Source organism: Zosterops lateralis, assembly GCF_965231275.1.
Source record: "Zosterops lateralis genome assembly, chromosome: 22".
Taxonomy (NCBI): Eukaryota; Metazoa; Chordata; class Aves; order Passeriformes; family Zosteropidae; genus Zosterops; species Zosterops lateralis.
Window position 1 is genome coordinate 638303 of NC_139782.1, and position 17128 is coordinate 655430.

Genomic DNA, 17128 nt, shown 5'->3' on the forward strand with positions numbered 1-17128 from the left:
AGAGTCTTAAAATGGAGCATTTGGTTGAGCTGCAAAGGAAGAGGCGAGCTCTTGCTCCAACATGGAATTATCTCTGGACTGTCTGATCTGTTGAGCGTATTGCTCCTAAATACCAGAGGTATCAGGAGTATCGGTGAATGTGCCTATGCTAGCTTTTTAATTTCCTACTTTGTCATCTCTTAGGGAAGGATTATGAGTGCAGACAAAGCTCTGGCTGTTTTCCGTGTGTGGCAGGAACACGTGCTGTATCTCATGAACAAAACCCCTGTTTGTAGTTGGGAGATTTTCCTGTTGAGTGCTGCTGGGGGCCAGAGGGAGCTGCAAAGTCCAGAGGGGTCTGGGTTTGAGTGGTTTGAATGTTGGAGCAGGAGGGTAGAAGTATGAGCCTTGTGCTCAGGACTCACCCTAGGATTGTTTGACTGAGCTCCATAACCTGGTTGATAGTTTCTGCTCCTGGATTTTGACATTTCCCTGAAGATCTTTATTACTAGAAGAAGAGCTGCAGAGAATGCCCTGAAGAACATTGTTTTTCTTCCCCCAAAGAGCCAATAAAGATCACTCTAAACAGGTTTTAAAGCATCTTAGATTGTAATCTAGACAATGATGGGAGCTTGGTAATTAGGGCATGTTTCTGAATCATTGCTGTCACAAGGGCTGTTCTTGGTGTGGCTCGAAAACCAGATCTCCTTGTGATATGAGGAGCTTTTATTTTGCTGGCACTGGGAAGGTGAAGGATTTCAAAGCTGCCCATCTTGATTTATCACTCATGGATGAGTTTTCCTACTTCTGATTGTCCAGAGTGCTGTCCCAGCCACTCACTGTGTCTTTATAGACAGAGCAATTTTAATTTATCTGCACCAGTGCCCCCAGCACGGATGAGAAACAGGAGGAGCTGGAAACCAATGCACAGCAGAAGATGATGGTATGAGTTGCCATTATGGAATCATAGTGGAGATGGCTGGCACAATTGGAGTTCTGCAGTGAATGGCTGTGACTTCTTCAGAAGGAATTGGCAAGGAAGGAGAGGTGGAGGGTCCTGTGTGTTAGGAAGTGTTTGGATTGTCTAGAGCTTAATGATGCTGGTGACAGGGTTCAGTGTTTATGGGAAAGAATGGTGGGAAGGCTAACAAGGCAAATAACCCAATGTTCTAGACCACCCAACCAGGGGACCAATTTCATCTGAAGAGATAGGTGAAATATTCTCTAAGCAGCTGGGAGGAGTCTTGTGATCACTCTTGTTCTTGTGGGGGACTCAAACCTACCACATGTCTGCTGGAAATACAGCAGAGAGGAAGGAGTCTGGGAGGTTCATGGAGTGTGCAAAGGACACAATGGGTGAGGGACCCAGCCAGGACCTAGTATCAAGTTGTCCATGGTAAATACTGCTCCTGGTCTGCCCTGAGTGCAGCTGCTGGCCCAGGCAGCCCTACGGAGTGAAATGGTTGTGGCTCAACAGGTGACAGTTCCCTACATTTGTTAGTCTTGATTTTAAGTGTAGTTTTCCAGGATGGTGGAATTCTGCTTGTGTCTGTCAAGATTCATCTCAGTGAATTAGAATGATTTTCATCTCAGCTCTGTGCATGCTCTTTTCAATAGTCTGGTCCCTGATTTTGCTGTCTGCTGCACATTAGTTACTGTATTTATGAAACAGTCAGTGCAATTTTGAGTGTTTTTTGTTTAGATGACTTGATTTTTCTGTGTCTCTCAGTCCTCAAGTCTCCTTCCATGCCAGGCACGTAATGATACTGTAAATTTTTGAATAATGCTCTGCGTTACTTGAGGTATAGTTTAATTCCGAAGACTTGTGCTGCTCAGGTCTGAAGGTGATGAAATACCACCTTATATCACTACCTATGAAATTCCCTTTCTAAAAAAAAAATATAAGTGTATATATAAATTTTATGGCAATAAAGCACATGGCCCTAATGAATATGAAGCTTTAAACACTTTCTTACGATAAACGTGTTTGAACTGCTGCATATTTCATTTATTGTATCATTGCCCTTACTGTGATCAGTTGTAGTGCCATAATCTTTGCAAACACCTATGTAGAGACACAAGTTCCCTTTGTGTTGCTGGCTCAGGAACTCTTACAGTGGTGAATATTAAACACCTTTTGTGAGCAGTGCGGACGCGGGAGACACTCACTTCGCGGTTCCTGCTGGGAGCTGGTGGTACTGGAGCCTGGTGCTTAACTCCAGATAGGATTTCTGCAGGATAGCTGTCCCTGTGGCTCGGTGTCCTGCTGCTGGTAAGATCCCAGTGTGGTCGGTGCTGCTCTTTGGTATGTTGTTTTGTGTATTCAGTGGCTGGGAAGTGGTTGCGCGTGCTGTTGTGGTGGGCCAAGTTTCTCAGGCTGTGAAATGAGCGTCCATGATAGCAGAAGACCTTAGAACTAATGTTAATGGACTTAACAGACATCCAGTAGACTGGCTAACAATCCCCGTGGAGGCTGGTGGCATCCTGCTTTATGGAAGTTTTGTTTCTGCACATCCTGGATTTCCCTGTACCTAGAGCAGACCTGCTTTGTGCAGGGAGAATACAGGGCTGGAACACCCATACCATGGGATATTTGGACTGGTTTGCCATCAGGAATAAGGAGAAGAGGCAGAAACATCTGGTGAAGTATTATTCCAGGACACATTATTTTGTTATGAAATAACAACAAAGCCAGAGGAATGTGATTGGCTAAGGAAAGCTTCAAGCTGTGCGAGCGTTTTACTGAATAATGCAGGCTGGGGCTTGCTGGGGTTATATAATCACGGAGGAGGAAGGAGTTTGAGTGTGGCATGGCAAAATCAGCCAAGCTTTTCAGATGGCTAAAGATACCTAACTGCAGTCAAAGGGAACCTGAGTGAATACAAAATACTCGGATGTCCTGCTGTATCGGAGCAGCTTGTCAAATTGTGCTTGTAATGGGCGGTGCAGAAACACACAGAAAAAGTGCCTGCATTATTTTGGGTCCTGCACTGTCTGTTACATTTCCACATGTAGTATGTGGAATGGAGCATGGTGCCAGCTTCTAAATAAAAATGCAGTGAAGTTTCTTCAGCCAGGATGTAGCTGACCTGCAGAACTCTGCAGCGATGAAGATGTTTGGGTATGAAAGGTCTTCACAAGCTTGTGCGGAGTGCAGCAAGAGAAATAGGAAGATACCATGATTTAAAGTGGTATTTGGTTTATATTCAAAACAAATCTCTTTTACTTCAGGCCACCTTTTCTTGTCATGTACAGATCATCCTATAAAGATCCTAATCAGTTTATAGACTATTGCAACTAAACAGTAAGGTTTGCTTACTACACAATTACTAACCGGCATTCTTATAGCCCATGAATGCTTTTGTTTAGAATGCTTTTGCTTGGAACAGCGGGGGCCGTGCAGGAAGAGCGTTCAGAGTGAGCAGCCGAGCTGAAATGGTTTATTAGAGCTGGGAAACAGAGGGTGCCAATAGGGAAGGCTGTAGGGTGCGGGATGACTTTGGCTGTGCCTGGGTGACATGTTGCTTCCGGGGAGGAGGAGCCAGCCCAGCCCTGCATTGGCGGAGGCTGCATTTCCCAACCTGGTTGTGCTGTGTCCTGGTTTGGGAGGAAGAGCTGGGGAGGAGGAAGGGTTGGAAAGGGAGGGAAACATGCTGAGCAGCCGTGCCAAGAGCCCAGAGACATTTCAGCTGCTTGAATATAGAGGTGCTTTGATCTACAGTGAATAAACCAATAGTGTTTAAATTATGAATTCCTTTTCTTTGTCTGAAAAGCTGGATTAGCGTGGCTTTGTTCGAACAGTGATTATTGGGCAACTTTTTTCTGCAAGGGCTGCTCAATGTGTGTTTACAGCTGGGTGCTTGGGTTGTGCTGTGCTGGCGGAGGGGCTTGGTGACATAACAGCTCCCGCACATCCTCATCTCTGCTTCAGGTTGAACAGTAAGCCCCGTCTAAACACGGCCTCGCCTTTGTTACGATGCAGAGCTAATGGTTAATCAGCAGGAGTTGTGGACAGGAAGAGGCACTAAAAGGCCTTGTTTTCATTGGAGTCTGTGGAGTGGGAGCCGAGCGAGGGCACCTCTTTGTTTCTGTTGGTCTGGCAGTGATTGCAAAATGCAGCCTTGGAAGGGCTGACGCACAGGTGTAGCGATAGGAGACGAAGGTTGAGAGGAGCTGTTGTGCCAATGCTACCAAAGGTCGTGGCCATGCCTCCCCTGGCCTTTTGTCCCCTCTTCCCAGCCCTCTGCTGGGACAAAGGTTGCTCCTCGGAGCGTGTTCACCTCCATCTTGCCTTGCTTCTGCATGAGGAAGCGCAATGCTCTCGCCGCCTCTCCTCCCCCGGCCCTTCAGAAGGCATTGTGGTTTTTTCCTTGTTACTGTGCTGCAGTGAAGCTGTGTGGTGATGCAGCACTGCAGATCTCCCTCCTTTCCCCCGGTCTCTCTCCTGGCATCTGCCAAGACGGGAGCAGCTCGGAAAGACGCCAACGGGTGCGGCTGGGCTGGATCACTTGGCACATTGATCCTCATGGTGGGGACCGAAGGATGTCTGCAGTCAGAGGACTGAGGCAAACCTTCCTCTTCCAGCAGCTGCCCTGGAATACTCAGGGCTCTCTCCGTGGTTTTCTTTCATTCCTCCCCCCCCACCTTCTGCTCCCTTTCTCCTCCTCCCGCCTGCTTCCCTCACTTTCAGCAAAGGCGATTGCCACAGATTATCCTCAGGGCCTGTGAAGGATACAAGGCCGGACACCAAAGCACATGTATCTGGATAACGGGGGGATTAACAGGCGCCATCTCAGAGTGGAGTGATTTAACACCATGGCTGCAGTGCAATACAGTAGTAGCCTCCCCTATCCATTTCTTATTTAGGAAAAAACAATAACAAAGTACACTTCTTCCAGTATAAAAATTTGTATTGGGAAGAGTCACACTGTTGCTAGGCTGTTTCTGTGGTAGATGGGAACCTTATTACAGTGGTGTTTTGTATCCTCTCTGCTTTCTGGGCAGCATGACCTCAGATATTTAAACATTTTAAACCCATTCTGCATCTTCCACAGAAAAAGAATTCTGACTGTGTGTATGTACAATAGCATGTACATGTTAGGATTTCAGAATTAGGCAGTAGTTGTGAAGGTGGGGAGCAGGCAATTGTTCAGAGCCCAGCTCTGATGTCACTGGCAGGCAATGCTTCATGTGATGTGCACCATGGTGGCTGCAGTCAAAGGACAGCTAGGATTTTAGGATATTGATACCATTATCAGTAGTATATTAATCCTGTTCCCTCCTGAAGACTGAAGGCAAATATGGGCTTACGTTGCCAGAAACTGCATGTGTAAACACACTGAGCAAAAGGAAAGTGTGTGTTCTAACCAGTCAGTTTGGGAAAAACATGGTTTAGTTATGAGGGTTGGAGTCCATCTTTGTTTGCAGAGAACTGGCACTGAAATGTGTTAAAGGGTGATCCTAACTGGGATTCCTAATTACTTTCCATATTTTTTTTACGTTCATTCATGGCATGAACATTTTCTCAAATAGACTCTTTCCTGTTTTCCTTCCCTCTCCTTCCTTTCCTGTTCCCTCTCCTGCTCTCTCTACATCTGCCACATCAAATTAGGCCATTTCTTTTCCTCACGCAGATTTTATTAACCATCTCCTCTACTTTTCTGGGCTTTCTACATCTTGCTTTCAAGGCAGCTTCCAAAGAGAGCATGCTTTGAAAAGCAGCTTTCCTGCAGTTCCATTTGCCATTATTTAAAGCTTTTAATTACATAAAATAACAAAGAAACAATAAAAAAACCCCCCACAACATCACAGATTAGGAAACTCACAAGAATTAACATCCCTGTGCTGTACCCAGGGGCACAAAGGTGACAAGCTCAGCCGAGAGGCAGGAACATGTCTTGTTGTGTGACCATGTCTATTTCTACCCAACAAGGCTTTTTTTTTTTTTTTTTTTTTTTTTTTTTTTTTTTTTTGTTTTTTTTTTTTTTTTTTCTTGGAAGATGCTCTTGTTTGTGCACATAGCCGTGTTCAGTGGAGTATAAACCAGGGAAAAAAGGGCGTTAAATCCAAAGCAGGTTATATGTAAGTGTAGTAGGTCAGGCTGAAATGAGAAGGCAGCAGTCAGCAAGGCAGGTTTTCAGATCGTATTTAGGGATTAGTCATCTAACAACAATGATGAAATTGTAAGGTGTAGGAAAAGCCAGGCATGAAACCGAGGCAACTCCGGGATCTGACAGCGTGTGTGCCTCAGCCTGGCAGTTGTGTGCCCTTCTCCCTGTGTGTGTGGCTGAGAACAGTTTTGCCTGTGTAAGGTCTGTTTACATCTGTCCAGCTTTGTACTGCCTTTGTGCACAGAAATTTTTCACAATAATTCTTCATGGAATTTACAAATACTTCCTGATTAGGTTTTTTATTTATATGTCCTTTTCCTCTATGTCGGCACATTCAAAAATACACTTTTCCCCTTTTCTTGTCCTGGATTACCAGCTGCAGTTCAAAGCTCTTCCCTGGTTTGCTTAGAATCTTTTGGCTGAGAGAACTGAGCACCCAAACCCTGCAATTGTTGGCTGTTAAAACGTCACTTTGCTCATCCCGCCCAGCTTGTCCTTTCTGCTGTGAGTGGATGCAAGTTATTTAAATATGTTTTTACATCTTGTTTCCTTGTGTACACAAACATGTTTGGGTTTATTTTTATTTTGCATAGACATTTAGTCATCTCTAAGTGCCAGTGTTGCAGTTACTTAACATACATTACATAGGGTGGTGTCACATTCCCTCCGGCCTTTCTCAGCTCCTGTTGGGCAGCTGGGTCTGGAATGGGGGTGGGAGGCTGAACCCCAGCAGCTCCTGGGTCTGGGGGGTCTGTGCTGCCCACGTGTGCTGAGAGGTCTGGAAGTAAACAGGTTGGAGATCAGGAAGGAGGAAATTCTGGATTAAATACAGATTGAAGTAGTGGAATTGCTGTGTCAAGGTCATTTGTCTCCTAAGAAAATTGTTGGCTGTCTGTATTTTTCCTTGATGTCACAAGGAAAAATGGTTTTATTTTAATTGTGTCAGACTAATAATGTGCAGGGTGCTCTGGTTGTGAACACCTTTCTATTTCTTCAGCTGCTGCTGCTCTGTTGCTATAAAAAGAGTGATCCCATGGTAGGCTCCCCACACTTTGAGAGAGGCGTTTAAATGTAACCATGGAAAGTTACATGGAAAATGGCTTTTCCCCTCTTAGTGTCTCCCAGTGACTGATTTTCCTTGTACAGGCGAAGGGTTGGATGTTGATTTTGCAGGAGACAATGTTATTAAACATGGTCTTTTTCCACCAGCACTAACATGTATGCTTTGCTTTGCTTCTCTTCCAGATATGGACGTGTCGAAAGTGTCAAAATCCTCCCTAAGAGGGGGTCGGAAGGCGGAGTGGCAGCGTTTGTGGATTTTGTGGACATCAAAAGTGCCCAGAAGGCACACAACTCTGTCAACAAAATGGGAGACAGAGACCTACGGACGGATTATAATGAACCAGGAACCATTCCCAGTGCTGCACGGGGATTGGATGATACAGTTTCCATAGCATCTCGTAGTAGAGAGGTTTCTGGGTTCAGAGGAGGTGGGGGGGGGCCTGCTTACGGCCCTCCACCATCACTTCATGCACGGGAAGGACGTTATGAGCGGAGACTTGATGGGTAAGTTCCAAGGTTTCTCTAGGCAGGTATTTTGTATTTGATATGGTGAGAAACACAAACTCGTATCTAGGGCCCCTAGATGGATTTAAAATTTTGGGAATTATCTATGTTTCCTGTTTTGGGTTGGAAACAGAAGTGATTTCTATCCCAGTGGCTGGTACCTTGTGGATCCATAGAGGATGTGTCCTGCAGCTGGTTGGATATCTACCTACACTTGAAATAAGGTGGTTTTAAGATGGAAGATTTCCTTTGGTCAGCATCGATATTGGAGTTACTCTTTTCTAGAAATAGCGATCCCATTTCTTGGATAATATTAAGGCCTTGCTGGATGTATCCCTGCTGCCAGATGGAGCTATCTTTTACTGCAACATGTGGTGAAGTTCTCTGTGGAGTATCTTCGGAATACTAGAACCTAGAATTCGGTGAAAGCTTGATGCCTAGCTCTCAGTTCTCACTATACGCAGTGGGTATGTTAATTGGATTGTCACCACAAAATTCATAGTAGACTTTAATGATGCGGCCCCTTGGATTCTACAGACAACACTTAGCCATGGAAATAACGCTTGGATGGAGAAGACCGAAGGCAGCTTGTGATGGTTCCATTTTGGATCTACATCATTTCCAAGTTATTGGGATTATTCTTTCTGATGGTATTGGCAAAAAGAGATGATGGACATTACTAAATTTTGGAAATTATAGTTCTTTTTTTTTTTAAAGCTGGGATAAGAACTACTGCCTTGAATTTATTGGATGGTATACAGTCAAGACGCCAGTAGCCATGGGGAGTGGATTACTGTCTAGTCTCTTAAAAAACTCTGCTGCTCCACATTAAACATACTTTAGCTTTAAGGACGTGGTGCTAATACCCGTTTGTGGATACACCAGTGAGAAGTGACTGGGCTGGATGATTACCAAGGCGGCCAGAGGATGCCTGCTGGCAGCAGCCCGAGGAGGGCCCTCGGGCCTCGGGGGATCTTCTACCAGCTGCTTGATTCAGACTTAGGGCTGGAAATTAAAATTATGGATCTATTTAAGTGCCTTCTGTCTCAAGAAAGAAGTCTGGGGGTTTCAGATTTATGGTTTCAGTCTGAGACTACTTCCGTCCAGTGGAATTTTTTTTTGTGTCTTGTCACTAAGATTTTTTTTTTCTTCTTGTTGGTTCATCTAAAATATCATTTGACACCCTTGCCCATTAAGAAGGTGGATTACCCCTGTAAGAGGGGCCAAAATTGGGGAAGTTATGTTCACAATTCTCTCCCTAGATTTAATTGGGAATATAGGTCGTGTTTCCACACTTGGAAAAGGTTGGTATGTCCTGCCCTGTGTATATTAGCCCCTCTCCTAACCCAAGTCAAACCCTCTCTTTCCACTAACTCCAGTAGCACTTAGTACTAATAGATAAATGAAGAAAGCACTGTAGCCAGTAGCTGTTCAGCTCTGCTTCCTCTGTCTGTCTTCTATGTCCTTTTCATGGATAAGGATTTGTTCTTTTTTATCAGCTGTGTAGCAGTAACCTGCTAGAAAATGTTGCTTTTTCTCTGACCTCATTAAATCATCTCTCACTGATTAACACTTTATAGGATGCTAAATGCAATCGTTTGTAAAATTGTTGATCTTGGTCCTTCAAAAGGGGCAAAAAAGAGCCAAAACAGAGACACGTTTCTGTGCTAGATTCTGAATTAGCTTTCAAAATTCTATTGTTGCGAGCAAGAGGTAATGGAAATAGAAACGCAACAATTTATTTCAAGCAGACGTAGAAGTTAAAGACATTCTCTTGCACTGGTTAAGCAGTTTTTCTATATAATTTGAGAGAAAAAAAATGCAGGCAAAGATGTGAGGGAGCCCTATAGAAAATTTGACATGAGTTACAATTTAACAATAGAGAGTGAATATATTGAGAGGATTAAGGATCTAGGGAATCATTGGAGAAGGAATGGAAAGAACTTCCTGAGATGAAAAAAGATTCAAATCCCATTTTCAGTTTATAAAAGATCCTGAAATATTATTGCCATTCAAACTAGAGCTGTGATGCAGGAGAGGAGGAGGAGCCACAAGGCAGAATTGAGTTATCAGGATTCAGGGGATTGAAGTGACTCATAACAGATTTTGAAGGAAGAATCTGAGAGAGAAGGCTGAAGAAAAAGGTTGAAATGTCCTTCATAAGATGGATAATTAAATTTTAAATTACCTTTGGCTATCCTGACATATTTAGAATTTTAGAAGTGTTTTTTAAACATTCAACATAACCATTCGGGATCTTCCATTTTGTGGATGTAACTAAGATGTACCATCCTGGTACTTGTCTAAATTGGAATACTCAACTATTTGCAGTGTTCCTTTATCTGTCAGTTTTACTGTTTATTTGAGAGATCACAGTAACTCAGAACATCACCGAAGCTTTCTCAATTTAAAATGTTCGAAACACTGAAATGAACTGGACTGTAGCTGCTGGAAAGCAGCAGCTTGTGCAGATGGAAGTTCTGTGATTGCAGTAATAGCAGCAGTCACAACAAAAACACCGCCTAAAAATTGGATTCGCAGTTCTTGTGTAGAGTCTTAGTATGTTCTGGGGACCTGCATCCTTGCAGTTCCAGCATTAGTAATGGAGATGTTTCTTTAGCGTCCACAGCTTTTACAAGAAATGAGTGTAGCAATCTGGTCAAAGGAAAAATTCCCTCTAAGAGGGTGAAATATTTTAGAACAGCAACAAGAAACCTCCTAATTTTCTGGGAATTTTCTATGGGTTATGCCACCCCTTTTGAAAGCAGCTTCTTACCTCAGGGTCATGCTTCGCATGGAGGCTTTCATGGCTACAGCCCAATTTGTGACGCCATTTTTGCCGAAGGATAATAACAAGAGCTCCAGTAATTACCAAAATTTGAAAAAAAAATTTTTGAAGCGCGTACGCAAAAATGGAGGGAAAAAGAAGTTAATGATGATGTCCACAAACATTTAAGTTTTTCTTATTTACAGAATGTAAAAGAAAAATAACAGAATTTAAAAGAAAAAGAATTTAAAAGGAAAAGAATTTAAAAGGAAAATAAAATGAGGATTCTGCATGGGAAAGCTGAAATTTTTTTCCTGTGCAGGCAAGTTGCTGGTCATGAAAGCTCCATATTGTGATTAAACCAAAGTGATTGCTCAGCTTGATCATATACAAATATAATTTTGAAGTCAAGTGAACTGTTTTGAAGTTTGTCATTGTTTGCTTGATAGGTTCTTGCTGGTTAGTGGAGAAGCAGTTGCAACAATAAGTTGAGTGCTGCTGTGAATGTTTGCATGATTTGCTTTTAGTTGTGCCTGCCCCTTTCTGATGCAATATTTTTCCCCCTTCCCAAATGCAGGGCTTCAGATAACAGGGAGCGTGCTTATGAACATAGTGCCTATGGACACCATGAGCGGGGGACAGGCGGATTTGATCGGACGAGACATTACGATCAGGATTACTATAGAGACCCTCGGGAGCGGACCTTACAACATGGGCTCTATTACACTTCTCGGAGCCGAAGTCCAAACCGTTTTGATGCTCATGACCCCCGATATGAACCTAGGGCCCGGGAGCAGTTTACATTGCCCAGTGTGGTACACAGGGATATCTACAGGGATGACATTACACGGGAGGTACGAGGCAGAAGGCCGGAGCGGAACTACCAGCACAGCCGGAGCCGGTCACCGCACTCGTCGCAGTCCAGGACACAGTCCCCGCAGCGCCTGGCCAGCCAGGCCGCCCGGCCTACCCGCTCCCCCAGTGGCAGCGGCTCCCGGAGCAGGTCCTCCAGCAGCGACTCCCTGAGCAGCAGCAGCAGTACCAGCAGTGACAGGTAAGTCCCTGTGCCTTGGGCTGTGCAGGTCATTTCCTGAGGTGTGAGCTTGAGGAGTTGTTCTGTGGCAAACCTTTGGTTGTTGATGTAGAAGTGAACTGGAGTGAAATGTTAAAAGGCTCTGTTGGCACCAAGGGTTCCAAGGGGAACGCTGGTACTCTTGTTTGTTATTTTCCACGGTGGATCCATGCAGCATCCATAAGATGGTGGCTGGGCAGAGCAGGAATGTACAGACACAAGGCCCTGCTGCCTGTGTGCCTGGAGAATGGATCACTTTTATTTGCTTCAGTGAGAGAAAAAACAAATTTTAAGGTCAGCTGCTTTTTACAGACCATACTTCAATGTATTTTGGGAAATGATGAGCAGTATTGTTCTGTTTCTTCTTGTTCCCTGACACTGCTGACATTCACAAGGTTGATCCATCTCTTTTCCATTTTTCCCCCTGCTGCCTCATAGCAAAAAATTGTAGGCTTGGAAGAATTAAAAGAAAATTACCCAAGTTTGCAATTCCTGGGGATGCATTTCCCATGTCCTTGGTTCTGCAATAGCTCTGTATTTGCATGGCATTACAAAATACTTATGGGGAAAAAAGGTGATAGAAAATCATGGGTTTCTTTTAATAATTTTTAAATTCATGTTGAAGTGTCTCTCTGATATTTGGCCTTTTAAGAGTAAATTCACCCTACGAGTGGAAACCACGGAGTTACGGTTGCACCCATAAATGCTTTATGCTCTTCGGTGAAGCGTTCTGCTCTTCAGGAGGTTTTGCAGAGTTGGCAGCATTTCCTTTGCATACCAGGTCTTTTCTAAAACTGAAAATATTCATTAAGTAAATATCAGTAGAGCGTTTGATTTCACAAAGGCCTGGAGTGACAGGACAAGAGGGAATGTCTTCCCACTGCCAGAGGACAGGGTCAAATGGGATATTGGGAAGGAATTCCTCCCCGTGAGGATGGTGAGGCCCTGGCACAGTTTGCCCAGAGAAGCTGTGGCTGCCCCATTCCTGGAGGTGTCCCAGGCCAGGTTGGATGGGGCTTGGAGCAGCCTGGGATAGTGGAAAGCGTCCCTGCCCATGGCATGGAGTGGAATTAGGTGAAGTTTAAGGTCCCTCCCAACCCGTTGTAGGATTCTGTGATTATTGTGATTATCACTGTGAATGGAATTTTACCGCTGGCAGAACTCTCTGACCAAGGGAATTATCCTCACAAAATCTTACCTTGAATGTTGAACCTTCTGGAAGGGTGAGATGGGCTGGCATCCATGGAGAGTGTACAGAAGAGAAGATGAGGAAATCAGTGTCTCCTGATTGCCCCACCCCCTCATGTCTAAAGAATCATGCAAGGATTTATTTACTTGTTTTAATTATTGTTTTCTCCTCCTAGATTGAGAAATCTAGGTCCTGTCTAGGCTGGAGAGCAAGTGAAGATTTAAGACAACTTTTAGGCTGCTTTAAGCAGTTGTTTATTTCTAGCACCTCCCTCAATTAGAGCTTAATGCTTGAATAAATACAACCCTTTGTCAAGGATTTTTCACATTTATTACAGCTCAGAAAAATCTGTGAGACTTCCAGAGGTCTCAAAAAAATCCTAGAGAAAATGGATTGAAAGGAGGGCTGGTTACATTTAAGGGTTAATAAAAAAATCTTAAGCAGGGGAAGAAGGAAAAAGCTGTACTGGTGCTTCTCTGCTCCTTGTGGAATGAGAAGGGCATCCAAGAAACTCGTTATATTTATAAAATGTCATTGTTGGGATATCGAGGCAGGATGAAATCCTGTTCTGAATTTGAGAGGACTAAGTATGATCCCACTGGAGCCAAGTTTTAAGATTTAATGAGAAGAAAAGCAGAGTCTGCTGTGCTTGAGCATTTCATTTTCTTGGCAATTTCTAGTTGTAGTAGTGGAAAAGTAGACGATGCTCTGGGAGGAAATAAAACATTTTTTTCTTATTAATACAATAAAATCAAACTCAGTCAAGCAAGTAATGGAATCTGGTGGATTGTATATTTAATTTTGAAGGATCAGAAAAGAGTTTTACATGTTTCTCAGCAATCAGTTAGATAGATAGTAATAAACATTTAACCCTCTCTTTACTTTGGGAAGCAAAACCCCACCTGGCCTTTAAGTCTTTCAAAGCACAAGTGTTTAGTTTTCAAGACACTTTGAATTTAGCCATGTAAATATTAAGCCACTCATACCCCATTGGTGAGTGAATGCTGCCTCACCCCCTTTTCTCTGGTTCGGTGCTCCCACTTGCTGTGTAATATATCGAGTTTCATTTGTCTGGAGAATAATTATTGCCTGCAATTTCCGTAGTGGTCTAGAGGATTTTAGGAAGCTGGAGATTCTTTTATGGTTTTTTTATAAGTGGAAATGGCCAATTTTATGAGGCCATGGTATTATTAAGGTCTTTATGACACTGCATTCTTCTGAAATTTAAGAACTTGGTCACTCAAGTCTTGTCCTGTTGATCTCAGCTGGCAGAGTTGTGTTCCCTGTCCTGGGGTGTGTTTAGGACACACAGTTGGGTGTTCAACACTTTTGGAAACTTTGTGCTGGGCACTGTCCTTCAGGAGCTGTGAAAAAGCAGCAGAAAGGTGGTGAAAGAGAAGTTTGGGTTTCCTTGATTGTGCTTTTCAAGAGCTATGTGAAGTAACTGATACTAAAATTAATGGAGCTGATTTTTCTGGACAATACTGAAGAAATATGATCTGATTGCTTAAAAATTAAAAAAACAACCCAATAAAGCCTTTATCTTGTAAAGATTCAGAGTTTGCTGCTTTGGATTTCAACTAAACTTGGCTTTAAATTGATATTTGGAGGCCTTTGCAGGTAATAGAGCTGCAAGCGAGTATTTCAGAAACTAAAATCAGAAAGAACAAGTTTAAAATAACCAGTGTTCTCTGAAGCCAGTCTTAATTTGGGGTGTTTTGTGGCCTCTTAGAAGTTGTCTGCTGAGCTGAGGTGAGGAAGCTGCTGGATGTGGATGGTTCCTGCATGGATTGAGGAGGAATTAATGTATTGAAGTCTTCTTAGTGTGAGATTGCACATTACCTATCCATATTGTGGAAAAAGGGTTGATGGAATTTTTATCACCTTGAAAGAATAAAAAAGCCCTTGAAAATGATAATTTGCCACCACTAGAAGCCTCAGTTTCTCCATTTCAGTGATTCAGACACACACCACAAATTATACATTAGCAAACATATTTTCTGTACTGTGTCATGGAAGAAGTTGGCTGTGGATGGAAGCTGGGTGATCCCATAGGAAGCAAACCCTATTTTGTTTGTGCCCTGCCCAGCCTCCTGGAAATATCCCCCCTGCTTTATTTTTTTCCCCCTTTTTTATTTTTTCTTTCGTAGAAAAAAAACTTTTCTAGGCTGCTTGTCGAGGTGTTCTAATGTGCTAAAAATAATTTCTAAGCGTTTTGATTCAGTTTTGTAACATCAAATGGCCTGACGCGTCTCTTGCTGCTCCATGTGTTAGTGATTATTTTTAAAGCTTTGCTGCAGCAGTATGCTGAACCACCCGGTGCTGAGAGTGGAGCATTTTGCTTCTAAAATCCTTGTTGGGATGTGGTTTGAATTCATTTACAAAAACCCAGACAGAAGTGTTTGATTTCCTGTAGGTGATGTCCAGGCTGTGAAAACGTGAACACCCCTTGTGTTCAGTCTACAGATAAGTGACCCGAGATGAGATTTCCCGATTTCCCTTGGCCTTTAATTTATTTCTTAAGAGTATTTATTTAGTTGTCTGATGTGGAGGATGCTGGGGATTTACCAGTTAAATGAATAATTTCCTAGAGTGTGTAATGTAGTCACCTTTAGTTTATTTTTAAGAGTGTTTATTTGGTTGTCTCATCTCCAGGACACTGGAGTTGGATGAATAATTAGTTAGATTACTTACTTCTCTACAGCTTGTAATATGAAATAGATATTGTGAAATTAAAAGAGCATTTTCAGCTTAGGTACAACACTGGCTTTATATTCACCAAGGTCTATGTGAGCATAGTTATTCCAGTCTTCCTGAAATCAGGAAACAGGAAGAAGTTGCACTTACAGATATTTGAAAAGGGATTTTTTTTTTTCTTTTGTAATTCTGATAGCTATATTTAAAGTTCTCATGACAAGTGGGCAAGGCATAAGGTAATTAGAGATAGGTTTTAATTTTAGATTTCTCTGTGATGACATTCTTTCTGGAGCAAGGAATTACCATTCGAATGGAGTATCTGTGTGTCTTAATATTGAAATAAACTGATGAAAAATACTGTCAGGAGAATTTTAATCATGGGAAAAACAGGCTCTCTGAAACCTCTTGTGTATTTTATTTAGTCAGGGACTTTCCTACCCTGTTTCAACAACTGAAGTGAAAGTAGAAAAAAGTGAGTTTTAGTTTCATTACCTAATGGAAACCTTTCTTTACCATTGTCTTCATCTCCTCCTTCCCGCATTGTTTGCTGCCAGAGGTGGTGAATGACTGATTTAGCTGGGATTTGGGATTTTGAGTGGGTTTGGAGGTGCCTGTGCTGAGGACAGAAGAAAAATCAGGAAAAACGAGTTTAAACGTAGTTGTTCAGTCTTTATTGAAACATCTGTGAGATGGTTTTTGTCGAGGTTTAAGTAATTCCACATACATTTGGTACTGTAGAGATGAGCTGAAAATTTTTAATCTCTTCTGGTAGAACGACAGTTTGTATGGGAAAAGAATTAGGTTAAGATTTATAAAAGAAAATTAAAGAATTTCTTAGAGTAGGAAGCCTTTTCCATTAACAAAGGCAACAGTAAATCCTGTCAGAGTCAGGTGAAACACCTTATTCTTACCTTTTGTTCACGTAAATCCATGTACTGCTTTAATGTTCTCTCTGCACGGCAAAATGTGAATTAGGGAAAGAAAATACTGAAAAAAAAATCCACCTCAGATCTTGGAGGTTTTTGTTACCAACTGTCGAGCGTTTTCACTTTGTTCTTCCTTGTGTTTCTGCTCGTGTCAGATTGTACTGCTGCTCAGCTAAATATAACCGAGACCATACTTTAACTGTGGCTTTTTTACCCTTGGGACTGTATCAGGTTTCTTGAGATTTTGCAGAAGGCAGAACGATTTCAAATGGCTTTGGAGAGATTATAATACAGGAAGCAAACCCTTATACTCGAGAAATGCGGAAAAAGACGTACCTGTGCATGTGTAACCACATAAATAGATCCTTCTGTGGAAAACAAAATAACGTGATATATCAAAGTTCTCACAGATAGTGAAGAAATGGTGCCTCGGGGCCCTTCGGAGGGAGCGGCTGCAGCCCGCTCGTCCCTCAGCCTCTCGCCCCAGCTGCTGACAGCCCGCATTACCTCAACCCTGGACACGGCAATAATCTATTAAAAATGTGCGTTGCATAATAAGATTTTTATCTTGCTCCGAAACCCCGCAGCTTTCTCTCGCCTCACAGTCGGCAGAGCACGCCCGCCGCTGTAATGGCGGCGCGGCCGCGGAGCCGCCTCACCCGGTTGTCTCGGGCGTTGGGGGTGGGTGGGGGAAAGGGGGTGTTTCTGAGGAAAAAGCAGATGCCTTGTGCGGGGAAAGCGGGTGTTTCTGGAGGAAAAAAGGGTGCTCCGCCGCCGCGCGGCCCTAGCGGGCGGGGGGCGGTTGTTTGCGCTGAGAACCGG

The 17128-nt window shown here is 43.1% G+C and overlaps 1 protein-coding gene and 1 long non-coding RNA gene across 5 annotated transcripts in view; one reads left to right on the plus strand and one right to left on the minus strand.

Annotated features, from left to right (window-relative positions):
• Positions 1 to 17128, plus strand: part of SPEN (spen family transcriptional repressor) — a 65592-nt gene that overhangs the window by 10629 nt on the left and 37835 nt on the right. For all 4 annotated transcript variants that reach the window (XM_083876997.1, XM_083876999.1, XM_083876998.1 and 1 more), the window contains 2 exons: positions 7335 to 7655; positions 11000 to 11476. In XM_083876997.1, the coding sequence (XP_083733123.1) occupies positions 7335 to 7655; positions 11000 to 11476 (798 nt within the window). The remainder of the gene's footprint in view (positions 1 to 7334; positions 7656 to 10999; positions 11477 to 17128) is intronic.
• LOC310918203 lies at positions 13435 to 17088 on the minus strand. Its single transcript, XR_014591613.1, has 3 exons — positions 16643 to 17088; positions 15873 to 15996; positions 13435 to 14047 (listed from the first exon to the last, which is right to left on the minus strand). It is a non-coding gene; the product is annotated as an uncharacterized lncRNA (long non-coding RNA).